At 28.7% G+C, this 14,719-nt stretch overlaps 1 protein-coding gene across 2 annotated transcripts in view; it reads left to right on the forward strand.

Annotated features, from left to right (window-relative positions):
* Positions 1-14,719, forward strand: part of for (cGMP-dependent protein kinase for) — a 617,480-nt gene that overhangs the window by 524,870 nt on the left and 77,891 nt on the right. For both annotated transcript variants that reach the window (XM_075359091.1, XM_075359082.1), the window contains one exon: positions 10,373-10,486. In XM_075359091.1, coding sequence (XP_075215206.1) covers positions 10,373-10,486 — 114 coding nt within the window. The remainder of the gene's footprint in view (positions 1-10,372; positions 10,487-14,719) is intronic.

A 14,719-nucleotide genomic window follows, 5' to 3' on the forward strand; every position in this document is an offset into this window, starting at 1 on the left:
TAGTTCAGTAATTTTTCTTAAAATCATTCTTGAAGTTTACAAAATTAAATAATTCATAGCTAATATGATTTTCTTACTTTTAATTTCATTTGTTTCAAGGAAGTGAAAATGTTGATGTTATATTGGAAAAATAAAAATTGAGACGGTGAAATTTATATTTTTAAATATAAAAAATATTTCAATTTGGCAACTGTATGACTTCTTCGACATGTCTATATTTCTGATTTTATGAGAATCATGAAATATAAACCAAACTTTTGCCTTTACGCCTCGCGTACGAACATGAATGAGTGGGATGGCGCGGAGAGATATTGATAGTAGAGATGTGGGGAGAGGATGGAATTTATTAAACACAATAAAAAGGAATTTATTAGACATGGAATGTTTATTAAATGTGTTAAACAAGAAAAGGTATTAAAATTCCTAAAGATAGGAATTTTAATTGTAATTATTATTTTTTTTGTAAGTTTTTCAATGTTTTAAAGGGACGTAACTAAAAATCTGAGGGTGATGAATAAAAACTGATTTTATTTTAAGATTAAAAAATACATTCTAATTCACCTACTTTTATCTCAGTACCAAATTACATATATATTATCATATTAAATGACCGATAACTGGAAATTTGTATCTACAAACGCCCAAAACTCTAACCAAAAATATATAGTATAACTTTTGTGTAATAACTGTTAATATGAAATGTAACATTGTAACTGTTACTTATAAGATTAATGTAACTGTAAATCATTTAAAATAAACAGCTACAGTAAGAAAATATATATTTCTATTGTAGCCTAAATTTTATAGGTTATATTCAATAAAAAACATAAAATTTTTTGTACGTATTATTTCTTCCTGATTAGACAAGTTTTTTTTGTGAATAGTATACTTTAGTGAGTGTTGATTTCATTTTAAAAATAGAGATTTCTTTGAATTTAATTTCAATTTTTATGTTTGATAATTAATATAAAAAGTCAGATAATTTCTTTTATTTTCTTTATTTTTTAACAACACAACAATTAATGTACATCTCATAAACATATATGTACACAGTTAACATAGTTATTTGATCGTATGTAATTGCTTATTTATGTTAAGTGTGTGATTATTTAAAGACGTATTGGTCTGATTAGCAAAGGGTATTTTTATTGTATAATATAGCAAGACGAGACTGTTACTGTGGTGACTAACGTCCTTGAAAAACGGGTTCTTGCAGACAAGGTGAGATTAGTAAACTTGTGTTAGTTGTGATATCTGATGGAAGAATATTTCAGTGATCATAGTCTGTATCTACTGGTGTCCACCGAATGTTGTTTTATAATATTATTTATTAGTATTAAGTAATTTAATGTTTATTCATTGTATTATATTTATCAATTTTAGTGTACATTACTCTATTTGTATGGAAATTATGTTTTTTATTAGATTCAAATATATTTTTAATTTATATTGCTTGGCAATTTTTAAAATTATTAATCAAAATTAAAATCTGTAACTTTAATTAAAAATTATCGTTGTTTTGTTTTCCTTTCTTGTTTTTTATTTAATTATAATTTAGATTAATAATTTCTAACCTCTATTTTTTTAATCCTTGACAACATTTGTTATAAATTTTTAACCACAACAAAGTAACTTACGAAACTATACTTTCGTTAATTTTGTGTCTAATAATTACGTAAACAATGTGTCTACGTAATTATTTCTATTATAAGAAAATTGTATTAGTTTGAGATATCCAATTATATCGTTAAGGGTTCTTGTATTAATTAAAATAAATTTTAATTTATTAGTTATAACTATACGATTTTAGGCGAATTGACTAGGGTCACAAGTCGCTCGTTACTAAATTTTTTTGATCCACACGCGCTAGCACGAGGTATTGATCTTATCATATATTTTGGATTTTTCTGTACGTATTTTAATAGGAATAATTGCAAGAAGGATAACATCTTCTCTACGACATATTCGTAACAACTGCGAATTCAAATGAAATTTTTTTTTTTAATTTTTTCTCCTTCACGAACGAGTTCAAAAGCTCGTAGGAGTTATTGGTACAGAAATGTTATTTTTAATATTTCCGTAAATTTATTCGAATTTTGTAGTGGTTATGATTGGCAGAAAATATCATTTAAAAAGAAATCAGGTCTTTCAATCGTTCCCATGGTCATTTATTCACGCTCATTCACAATTTTATATTTTCTTTAATTTTGCTGAAAAATTATGAAAGTTAGCCCTAGGCAGTCAACGATATTTAAATTTTTACTTAATTACGTATATATGTTAATGCTTTGTGTTTGTACAGTTAATGAACTAGTTCCATTTGAACTTTTTTAGCCTATCGAGTTCAGATCAATGTACTGAAAACATGTAACACTGCTACCTACTTAATGCAACAAAAATATTTTGTTATAATCCGTTGTTCTAAAATATTTCTTTGGAGTGTTTACATATAAGTAAGCACAGCTTTAGTGAGAACTGTGAAGTTTAAAACATTTCTATGTTTTACTAAATACTTGGGGAGTTGAGTCCCAAATGAAAATGTGAGCACATACAGCAGACAAACCAACGCACTATGTTTCTTTATATAAGGGATTTTGTAGACTACGTATTTGAGATGTCTTCAAGATAAAAAACGAAAATCATTATCTTCCGTTCACACCACGAATGTGATGACATCAGGATTGGTATTTTATATAAAAAAGCCGAAAATTTATTTGTTTTCGTATCAAGCGAGAACCAACCGACAGGTTGCTTTCAAATTTGCAGTATAGATTCTTGTTACTGCAAACAGAGAAGGTTTTCATAGATACTACTATTCTGTCTTTTGTAATTTAGAATCCTGAATACTTTATTTGCTATTTATAAGCATTATGTCAAATCTAACATCTGATGAAGGAGCGGCTTAATTTCAACTCTGTAAATTTTTCGCACACATTAGCTCCAACAGCTCTATATTTCTTAAAGGATTACAAACGGTTATTATTATCCTTTTGAAGGTCAATTATCATTTGAAATGCGGAGCTTCAGAGAATTCTGATATATTATAGTAAACAATAATCGACTCTGTGACATTGAGAACAAAAAGAAAAACTATAAAAGAAAAAAGAAAAAGAAAACTATAACACACACACACACACACACACACACATATATATATATATATACAGAAACGAAACTAATTCGTGCGCTTGCGCTTGTGTTGTATTAAACAGCTAATTCCAAGAACTGCAAAATATTTTTTATATTAAAAAACAAAAAACAAAACAAGGATAACCGGCCGACTTAACGATATCGAAGCTGTTGCTGTTTAGGGTCCTGTTTTCTTCGCTTTCATGGCTTTTTCTAAGGTTAAAACTTTGAGTAAAATAAATAAAACTCACAATTATAAAAAAAAACTGATGTCCACATCACATGTTTCATGTCACTACATGACTTCCTTGTACGACTATTAAATTACATATTTAAAAAAAATGAAAAGTACATAACTTTTAACATCATTTTGCGTGTATGTTAATGATCAATTAAATAGGACGATGAAATGCATCGAACTTACTCGACGCTGTACTGCAGTAGAACTTTACTCGACGAGAGTCTATTCAGAACTGAATAATTATTCTGTACTCTTGGTACAGGATGCAGCTTTATTTAATTCTATCAACGGTAGATTTCTAAATATTAAGTGATTTGAAGCGCACGTGGCTTATGGAATGCAATGCGTCAGGGTTTTACTGTAACATAACTCCTTCATCCTCAAATAAAACACTATGGGGTTGATTATCAAGCACAAGTGTGTTTTCCTACAAATATTGTAAGTTAAATCGATATATCACCTGTGACCATATTATTTTTCCTGAACATCGACAAATTGTTTATTTAATTTTAATTCTAACGTTTAAGGTCTATTGATAATTCTGAGTGTTGCACTTCGACCACATTCAATTAACTTTTAATCATATGCTGTAGTGCGCTATCCTTTTACATTTGACTATTATTTGAATCTATTAAATCTTTTTTCCAAACATAATACGATTCTAAATTATAACTTCTGATTTCTTTTCATATTTTTTTTTTTATTATTGAATAATTATTTATTGTAATTTCTTTTTACAACCACGGGTTAAAAATTAAGAAATCTTGCCTTCCGTTATAGATCGAAATGTTTCATTGATTAAAATGTCATTTGGCTATAACTCTGGAACCAGTGTACCACTTATGGTATATCGTTGAAAAGCTCTCAATGAGGGCTTACTACTGCACTTAAGAAAAAGTCCAATAACTTCTGATTTTTTATATTTTTATTATTGAATAATTATTTATTGTAATTTCTTTTTACAATCACGGGTTAACAATTGTTAAGAAATCGTGCCTTCCCTCCAAATGTTTCATTGATTAAAATTTCATGTGGCTTTAACTCTGGAACCAATGAAAATAAGTATCACTTATGGTATATCTTTGAAAAAAATCCTATTTTTCGGGGGCTTTTTTGGTTCAGTCAATTGCAATCAAAAGGGGAGATACACAACTAGATGCTACAACAGTCTTACATCCAAAATTTCAACATCCTACGGCTATTCGCGTTTTTGAGTTTTGCGATATCCATACTTACAGATTTCACGCCAAAACTAGTTAAAATGGATTCAGAGGTGGTCAAAATGGATATTTCCTTTGAAATCTGTAAACCGAAATTTTTCGCGATATAATACTTCCTTTACTTCGTACAAGGAAGTACGTGGTACATACATCCCCATCTAGAGATCGATATCTAATGCTCATGTAGCAATCTTTTTGTAAAATTAGATTTTTGTTACATCATTACTTATTTAGGTGCTTCTTTACAATTTATGAAGTGTGTTTTTTCAAAATTTTAATTAAAAATTAAAACTACAAAATGTCGAGTTCTCCTAAATTTCAAGACAGTTGTTTGGTATACTTGTAATAAAATTTTATTTTCTGCTCTTTGTCAGAAACTTTTTTTCAGATTAATGCCTATATTTCTACTATTATTTACCATCTGCATTAGAAAATAATAACAGTTAGTTTGTGTATAATGATCTGATGTATTGAGATTAAATGTATTCATTTAATTTAACCGTTTGGTTATGATTGTGTTTTACTCAACCGAAACGGTTTTTTTTATCCAAAGTAATATTCATTAATTTAATTACCAAAATGAAAAATATTCTCTCTCTCTCTCTCTCTCTCTCTGCGCGCGCGTGTGTGTTTGTTTGTGTGTGTACATATATATATATATATAAAACGGGCTAATGTTCAGACTGCAAACCACCAGCCTATAAACACTTTTGAGTACGATGCTGTACAATCCTGGTGACACCTTCCAGAGTAGCCACAGGGATTACTTCACAGGCCATTGCAATTTAGTGGCGTAGTTCCACTAGTGTTTGTGGTTTCTTACTGAGTAAAAATTAAGGGGGTTAAATCAGGTGAACGGGGGTTGTACTGAATCGGGCCCCTTTATTCTATCCAATATCCAAGAAGGCGTGCACTTCTGAAACTGAACAAAGCCCTAATGGATGGTAAAGTTAATGTGTCTAGCGTCTCAAAGTAAACCGTACCTTGGTAAAAGAATGGTCATCTTGATGAAAGTCCACACCAGATATTGAATCCTGGAGAATTTATTTATAGCTCATGTGAGCAATATTTAGGCGTGTATTCACTTCCATATTCCTGCATCCATTATCGTTGCATTTCACAGACATTTCTCGTATTTACAGTACCACTTCAGAATGTTTTTTCGCTCCTAGAATGACAGCTCTATTTGCGTCGTCGCTGCACTTTCTCAATTGATTGCATCGCATCGCATCGATAAATTTATTTATGGATCGATTAATAATGTCATTTGTTACTGAATGATAATATTACATGTTGAACCCATAGCTAAAGCGAATTGAAGCATATCGCATGTATGACATGCTTTATTGAGAATTCAATTCTAAAATAGCAAAATCTAAAATATCAAAACAGCAAAAAATAGTAGTAGCTTTATTCATTTTTGGGTGGTTGTTACGAGGACTCTTGATAGCCAGGTGATCGTATAGTAATTTCGCGCATGTACATTAGTTAATTTGGGGAGAAAATTAAATTTTACAACTTTTTGAATTTCTTAAAAAATGAAAATAACTTCATAAAGTTGATATCTTTAACTTAATTTTACCCCACATTAACCCTTTAAAGTCGAATTTAAAAAAAATCTAGAAATTGGTTTTTTGATACTCGAAGATTACAACACACACCAGAAGTCAAGTTGATATGTTACCGAAAAATGAAAAAAATAGTAAATTTCATTGTTATTCTCATTTTAATCCTTTAAACTGACAGTGGCTGTTTTAGTTGAGCCGCCACGTCGTATACCCTTCAAAAAACTCGATAATGACTTCTATATATTTGTCTGAAGGGCATTTTCAAACACAAATCCGGTAATATCTCGTTTAGTGTAATCTTAGATGGGGAATATTTGCAATCATTGATCAAAACCTTTTTGTCTTTCTTCACCACTTTCAAGATCGAATTTCATAAAATCTAGAAATTTGATTATAGATATTGATATATTGAAGATCATACATACCAAAAATCAACTTGAAGATTTCTTGTAACTTCTTGTTATGAAGAAATTAAAAAAAAAAATTGTAAATTTCATTATTATTCTATTTTAACCCTTTAAACTCGGAATTAAAAAAAATTCTTTCTCATTGTGCGTTGTTTTATATATATATATGCAATTGTTTGTGGCAACAGCGGGTTTTTGGAATAGAGGCAAAAAGTATTAAATAATGTTGAATTCCCTTCCCCCAAAATTCGATCAGTTTAAAACTTTGGAATTGTAAACAACATTATTTTCACAATTTTTAGTACTAAAGCTCTATTATACAAAAAGAAAAAAAATTAGAAATGGAGACAATTATCTCTCCCTTTTTTTGATTTTGTCCAAATGTATTGCCATGAATGGGTTCAATTTATTTATGTACATGAAATTTTTATAAATTTTTCGCAGAATTTATGTTGTCCAGTCCGGAGATGTTAATCAAAATATTGTCCAATATGCGTATGCTCAGGTGGTCATGAGATTTCTATATTTGCAAAAAAAAAACCGACAAAATTTTAGACCAATTGATATACTTTACTATTATGGATGCACTATTGCTTTCTATCAGTAATAGTGCTATAACCGAGAAAGTATAAACTAAGTTTATACTGAATTATAGGTGACTAAATTAAGAAATGATTAATTACAGAACTACTTTATTTTCGTAATGCTACTAAATATTTTAATAAAATTTAGGTTATGTATTTTTGTATCGTTTTAATGTTGTATGTTTTACGTAATTAGTTTAAACTATGAACGTATGTTCTTTATATTACTTATAAGAGTACAAAGAAAACATTTTACAGATGTGGAATGTTTGAAATATCCTTTCAGAGTTATTTCACTCTTGCTTATTTTTATTCATCTTTATAGACTTAATGATGTCATACGACTGACAACATATTAAAATAACCAGATGTGTCCAGTTCATATTAACTTTAAGAATGTTATTCTTCTACTTAAAATTAAGAGCTATTATATAACGGATATAACTATATATGATATATATGAAGTGTAAAGCTTTTATAATTTTTATATTTAAAACTTATTTTATACTTGAATAGTCATTCTAGGATATTGTTAGGAAACAATTTTACGTAAATTCGAAAAATTAATAAGCACATTTGTATTTTTCATTACAGAATAATTTATTTAAGTTTCTAAAAAATAAAAAAAATAATTCAAACAATATTAATAGGAATTTAAATTTCTGGAAAATATTAAATTTCGATCATATCTGAGTATGTGTGAGAGAATTTGTTTTATCTTGAAGTAAAAACATGTGTCCTAAAATACTTTGTTTGGGAGTTATGGCTAGTGAAAAATTTTGCTCGGATTTCAGCCACCTTGGTGAAATGAGGTTGTAGTAAAATTTTTAAGAAGTTAATGCACACACACACACACACACACACACACACCCACACACACACACACACACACACACACACACACACACACTCTCTTACTAATGTCGTTAAGAGTAATTTGTCAGTAAGTGGGTAATCATTGTGTCTCAGAATCCTAGTTAATAGAATCAAAATATCCTCAGCCATTTTTTTTTTGTAGACAATTCCCCATTGTATTCAACAAATATTGTTGAAATAGGGAAATGGATCCCCTAGTTGAAAAAACACTCTTGCCTGTTTGTTAGTAATCGGTCAGTAACAGTTTGTCATCGTCTGCATGCCTTTGCCTTCGAAGGATTACTGTAATTTGCAAAAAATGAAAGTAAGACGGCATCAGATATGGATTGTATGGAAGATGGTCCAATTACCTACCAATAAAATTTCTGCAACTGTTCTATGCAAAGGATAGCATTATCATGGAGTGTACACATTTTGTTTTGTACATTTCCCACATAATAATATGAATTAGGCTTCCTACGGATTGATGGTGGCATGTGGAAAAATCATACCAGTCTTTTAGTTAGTAACTTATGAATTGATTACAAATTAACTATTTTTTTCACTTTAAGTAACGCTATTATTAACTTTCATTTACTGCTTCAACTTTAAAAAAGATGATGCAAAGCATCGCTCAACACACCATCCTTCTAATAAAATTATTTTATTTTTGAACACATAAAACATAATGACATACAGATGTTTAGTGGGGTATCAAATTTAATTAACCCCCAGAATTTTTCATTTACTGAGAAAGCAATCAAAGTAAATTTGATTACTTAAACATTACTATGGCCAATATATGAGTGGTACTTAGTGATATTAAAGTTCAAGATGTCAGCTTGATGTTAACATTAACTGCTTGTTTAATGGGTAAGTTGGAAAGTTTGAGACATGACTGACTGGTTATACAATGTTCGGGATACTGTTTTCCTTGCCAGATTCTGTTGGGTTGTAATTAATGGCATGCATCTTGGCATAATGATTAAGAATAATAAAAAGTTACTGATGCTCTCTTATACGTGCAAGAGACACAGTTATCTATAAGTCCCAAATTAAAAAAGTTGCTGCAGATGTATGAAGGACTTCTGGAGTATCATACCACTTAATTTGTGATCAGTAAATCTTAGGATATAAAGATTCATGCTCTTAGAATCTGCCTTTAGTTAGGCCTACAATAAAAACCAAACCTTACAATATATTAATTAGGTATATGTGTTAGTGCCAGAACCAAATGCCACACCACTTACTCCTGAAAATGGGAGCTCTCAAATAGCATCTCATGACAGGCTTACTAAAGAAAGTGGAGATTGAAGAGTTGTATAGAATGTTTTTTTTTCGCTGTGTAAATTTGTATTACCTATCTCCTCTATAAACGGGATGGCTTGATTCTTGAAAGAACACAGTTCACCCTTAAGAAATATGTTATAAGCTACTTAATTATGAAATTAACTTTAGGTTTTAGAACTGCCTAACTCTTAAATTCTCAGGTTTATTTTATAATGAGCTTTTATTTAATATCATAATTTCTGTTTTTCCTGGTAATAAAAATTTTGTTGTTTAATTTTTAAATTAATAAAAAAAATGAATAATTATTTTAAGCCAATAGTTAACTATTCGATTAGGCTTTATTTATAAACTTATATGTTTTTGTGAATATAACTATTTTTGTTATTGTTTTTACTTTTTTTACTACCATGACAATTTCAGTAGCATGTTATTAAAATCCAAATTGTAATTAATTGATAATTCTCAAATAAAAAAAATGTTTTATTATTCATAAAATTAATGTTAAACAAAATTGATAACCAAATTACATTACAAAATAAAGTTATTATCCATAAAATTAAGTTTATAAACAATCTGCTCTATAATTAAAATTAACTAATGTTTTAAAACATTTTTTTTTAATTACACTTAAAAAACAAGTTATTATACTCATTAAACTGCAGTTTTTTTATTATCTTTTTATTATATAATTTGGTATTTGTTAAATTCTAAACATACTCTATAGAAATGTTTTTTTCAGGGTTGAAAGTTTACTTTGAGTAAGTGTGTACATACATTGTTTTATATGTGTGTACATGCATTGGAGTAAGTTGTGTGTTACACCAGATCATCTACAAGCATTTGGTTCTGGCACTAACCCATACATTGATTCAAAATATAACTTTTGGTATCTTTTGTAAAACTAAAAGAGAAGTGAAAAATGAAAAAAATGTTTTGAAAGAATGAACACTTGTTTGTTCATCAAAGTTTACAAATATGTTACTAACTTTAGAAAACAATTAATTATATATATAATATTAATAATAATAAAAATATTAATATTCATTATTATTATATGTTTATTTTTTTTTTGTTATAGAGGGTCGAGTGGAGGTTTCACGGGAACATAAGTACCTTAGCACCCTAGCACCTGGAAAAGTATTCGGAGAATTAGCAATACTTTATAACTGCAAGAGAACCGCTACAATCAAAGGTAAATTTTTACTTTTGTTTATTTTATATAATTGATATCCCACTAGGCTGATCTAGAGATCACAAATCACTTGTTTTTCAGCTGATTTTTGAAGTTGAAGGTTTTGAGGTTCAAATTTTAGTAAATGTTAGTTACTTTTATATGGATTTTAATATACCAGTATACTTTGGTGGTTGTGGTTCAATTAATCTCACATATCAGGAATGGTCAGTCTGAGTTGAGGTGTACAAGGCTACACCTCATTTACATGTCATACATATCATCCTCATTCATTGGGCCAGTGGTGACTTGCTTATTCTTTAATAATTGAATAGATTGTAATATACACATTAGGAATAAATTTAAAAAATATGTCTAATTGATGTAATGTTAACTTATACTAAAATTGTTTTATGTAGTTATGATTCTAATGTGTAATAAAAAGGTTGATATAAAAATTTTAGTGTTATATACTACTAGTTTGGTTTGCTAAAAATTTTTGATACTATAAGTATACTTTATGGTAACTTCAATTGTTATCTCCATATCCTTATTAATCTCTGGAATTGACCAGAAACCAACTGATTTGCACCACAATGCCATTTATTCAGATGGTTATTTCTTAATGATTTTCATATTCATGTGTAATTTTCTCTTATAATATATAAAGCTATAAATATAGAAAAATTTAACATGTAATGCAAGCTGAAATCAAGGAACAAAAAAACAGCAGTGAATCAAAGTACAGATATTAATAGAAATTCAACTATAAGTAGCTAACAAAGTGATCAGAACAAAAAACTAAAGCAGGGATTGGAGCAAAGAGAACAGAAATGAAGATAAAATAAAAAAATTCTTTTGTTTCTCAGATATCTGCTCATGCAGCAGGAAATGCTGATAATATCCATTGTGAAGGAAGAAGGGAAGATCTCTTAACACAGCTTGTGTGAGCATATGACTACCATATCACCTATACAGTGTAGGTGCATCCGATAATAAATGCAAACTTATGCAAGATAACGATAAAATATTCTGCTACTTTGCTTCTCCAAACCATAACTGGTTGAATTTCAGATTTAAACTTATGGAGGAGAAACTGTTATTTTACGTGCTACTACCTAAAAGGAGAACACTCCTTATATATACGTTTCAGTTTTTTAATCAAAATTAGAGACAATATAATTATCTACTTCTATGTTCAAACTAATGAATTGTGGGAATCCACCATACCAAAGTATTTTTAATTCCTAATTTAGAAAAGACTTCATTTAAATAAGATTATTCTGACATAGTCTTGTAATATGGAACATTTTCAGATAAAATTGACATTTTCTATATATGATTGGTTTTCTGTATTATAACAGTTAACCAAGACGTGTGATTCATTATATGTTTATTGTTTATCCACTTTGCAGAAAAGATAAGAGTTATTCTAGCTGAACAACTACTTTTGATGCCTAAGATGCTTTCCAATCTTGTCAGCTAGCAAAACTTTTATTTATAGTTTTCCCCAACTTTATAATTTAGGAAAGAATTCTCAAATTCCAGTCTGCCATCTGATTTTCTTCAGTAAAGGAATTGGAAAATCAAATGAAAGAAGTAAACTATCAGAATTAGAGTTGACTCAGGTTATGAAAAGATAATGTTAAATTAATAATTTAGATTAAACACACAGTAAAAAGGAAGCCTATATGTTCAACTCACTTTGATGATGCTTTTAAAAAATAATTGGAGAGTTCCTGATTGATGCATACAAAAAGTACATAAAATAAGAGTTTTGCTCTGTGCTTTAGGGTCATAAAATGTTTCTGATTTGTATAAAAAGAAAATAATCATCTATTCTAACTTCTGTGACCCAGACTAGAAGCATGACAGAAGTGAATTACCCTTGTTACCCCTAGATTTGCGACAACACTTCGTTTTGCTTTTCTTTCCTGAATGTCGCTCAATTAGGCAAATTCTCATTTGATTATGTTTGTCTTCATGGAAAATATATCCTCTTTTGTAATCTTGATAGTCTTGACACTCATGAACAATGTTAATGTTTTTCATATTTTATTTTACCCTGTTCACACAGAAGTAAAATATTTAGATAAACCTTATAAAGCTCCTTATGAACTAATTGCCAACTTGAGCATGTCATTTGGTAGGTGGTATATTTTTCAAAATTGTGTTATTTGTTTGCTTTTTAATGCATCAGGTATTTGAATGTTTCTTATGTGATTTTATGTTGTTTTAAATAATACTTATCTTTGTTTGTAATTTTGTTGTAACAATCTTAAATGTGTTAGCCCAACCATTGTAAAATTTCTGAAAAAAATTAATTATTTGATAACTTAATTATTACTAAAAGCTAGTAAAAAAGGGAAAATGGTTAGATGTGACAATCACTTATTTAGCCTATGTAAACTCATTGCATAGATTCCAAAGACAAATTTAATCACAAATAACAACAAATCTTATGCGTTTTGATTCTTTTTTTTTTCATTATTTATGGCTTGTTTATTTCCACATATTCACTGAGTTTGGAACCTATTACTACCCAAACATAAGACGTTTCCATTCTGACACTGCGAGTTTATAGTGGACAGCTTTTAGCACATGAAGTTATCACCTATAATAACACTTTTACAGTCTACTATTACATGGTAACTAACACAGAACATGGGGTTAAAATTATAAAGAAATATAAACTAGTAGAATATTAACTAAATGCAAATTTTCAGTTGCCATTTGTAATTAATTCATCCAAAAGCAGATTTGCTGTATGGAGAAAAGTAACCTTTAGAGTAGTTTTAAAAATTATGTTACATGTTTAACTCAGATATTTAATATATTCTACATGCTTATCTTAAACTAACAAAAAAAATACTTTGAATAATGAAATATTATTTAGCAGGTGGCCAGAAGGCTACTACTATAACCTACAAAATTTGCTGAAATGCATCGTTTTGACACAACTGATGCCACCATACAAATTTACACACAAGTCCAGTGAATGTCTGCTAGTACCACACTCCTTAAGGTTTCTCGGCTGAAGCCCATCACAATGACTTGACTGTTTGAGTATGTACACCCAATGACATTAACATTACATACAGATAGACAATATCAGATTGTTATCTGAAGTTACCTACGTGCCAACACAAGTACTAACTAGTTTTACAAAGTTATTTATCTACGACATTATTTAATACAATGATTTAAAACAATATTACATCATAATTTTATATAAATCTGTAAGAAATAAAAAACAGGTTGCGGGGTGCGCAACATAAAAGACAAAAAATGTACTTTATAATTATAATCTTCCATAGAAATTATCAGATGATTATGAAAAGTGATAATTTCCACTTATATTAAGTTCAGCATAATTAAATTATCAATTCATCATAAGGATATATATGTTCTGTGTCATTAGATAGTTATTCCTTTGATATCTCACCATGTTCTGCAGCTGCTTTTTCTGAAGTACCTATTACTTATGTTTGGAGTGGAATAAACATTATACTCATTTTATTAGTGGATTGTGTCCTTGAGCTTGCTGTAAATGATTAATGCTAGTAGTTTTTTTCTTATGCTACTGTCATGTGTTTGTGTTCAGAATCTGTGTAAGATTGTCTGTCCGAATCAGAATCGTTTCATAAATACAATGTTATACTGAAATTGTTTGTTTACATCAGTTTCATACATTACTTAAGGATGCTAACCCTTTGATATTTTTCCTCGATTTTTGCTATTCAACAATTACCTTTTATTGTTTACAATTTCAGTTCCTAATTATTTGAAATTGGCTATTCTAAATATTTTCCTCAATGACCAAAGTTCCTATAAAATGTATTGTTCTTCATCTGTACATGCATTTTATAATAATTTTCAACATATTAATAAATGTTCTAAATAATCTTACAGAGAAACAACAACCTGTGATGCATTCTTCATCTAATTACTGTATGTTCTTTCATTCATAACCTATATTTTAACTTTCCAAACGAATCAAATATAATACCTAGATTGATTTTTTTTCTTTTTAAGAACATACATCAATTTATCCTGTTAACTATTTTATACTAATTATATTTAATTATTACTGTTTTAATTAATTAAATAATACTTAAATTGTACTGACATGTTACACTGCAAAAGAAAAACGTGGAAGTTTCTAATTTATTATTTTTGTTTGGTTTATTTTATGTTTTATTAAAATGTATAACAAATAAAATAAATCTAGAGATCCTATTTATTTCATGTATG

This window comes from Lycorma delicatula, chromosome 1 (assembly GCF_047948215.1).
Source record: "Lycorma delicatula isolate Av1 chromosome 1, ASM4794821v1, whole genome shotgun sequence".
Taxonomy (NCBI): domain Eukaryota; kingdom Metazoa; phylum Arthropoda; class Insecta; order Hemiptera; family Fulgoridae; genus Lycorma; species Lycorma delicatula.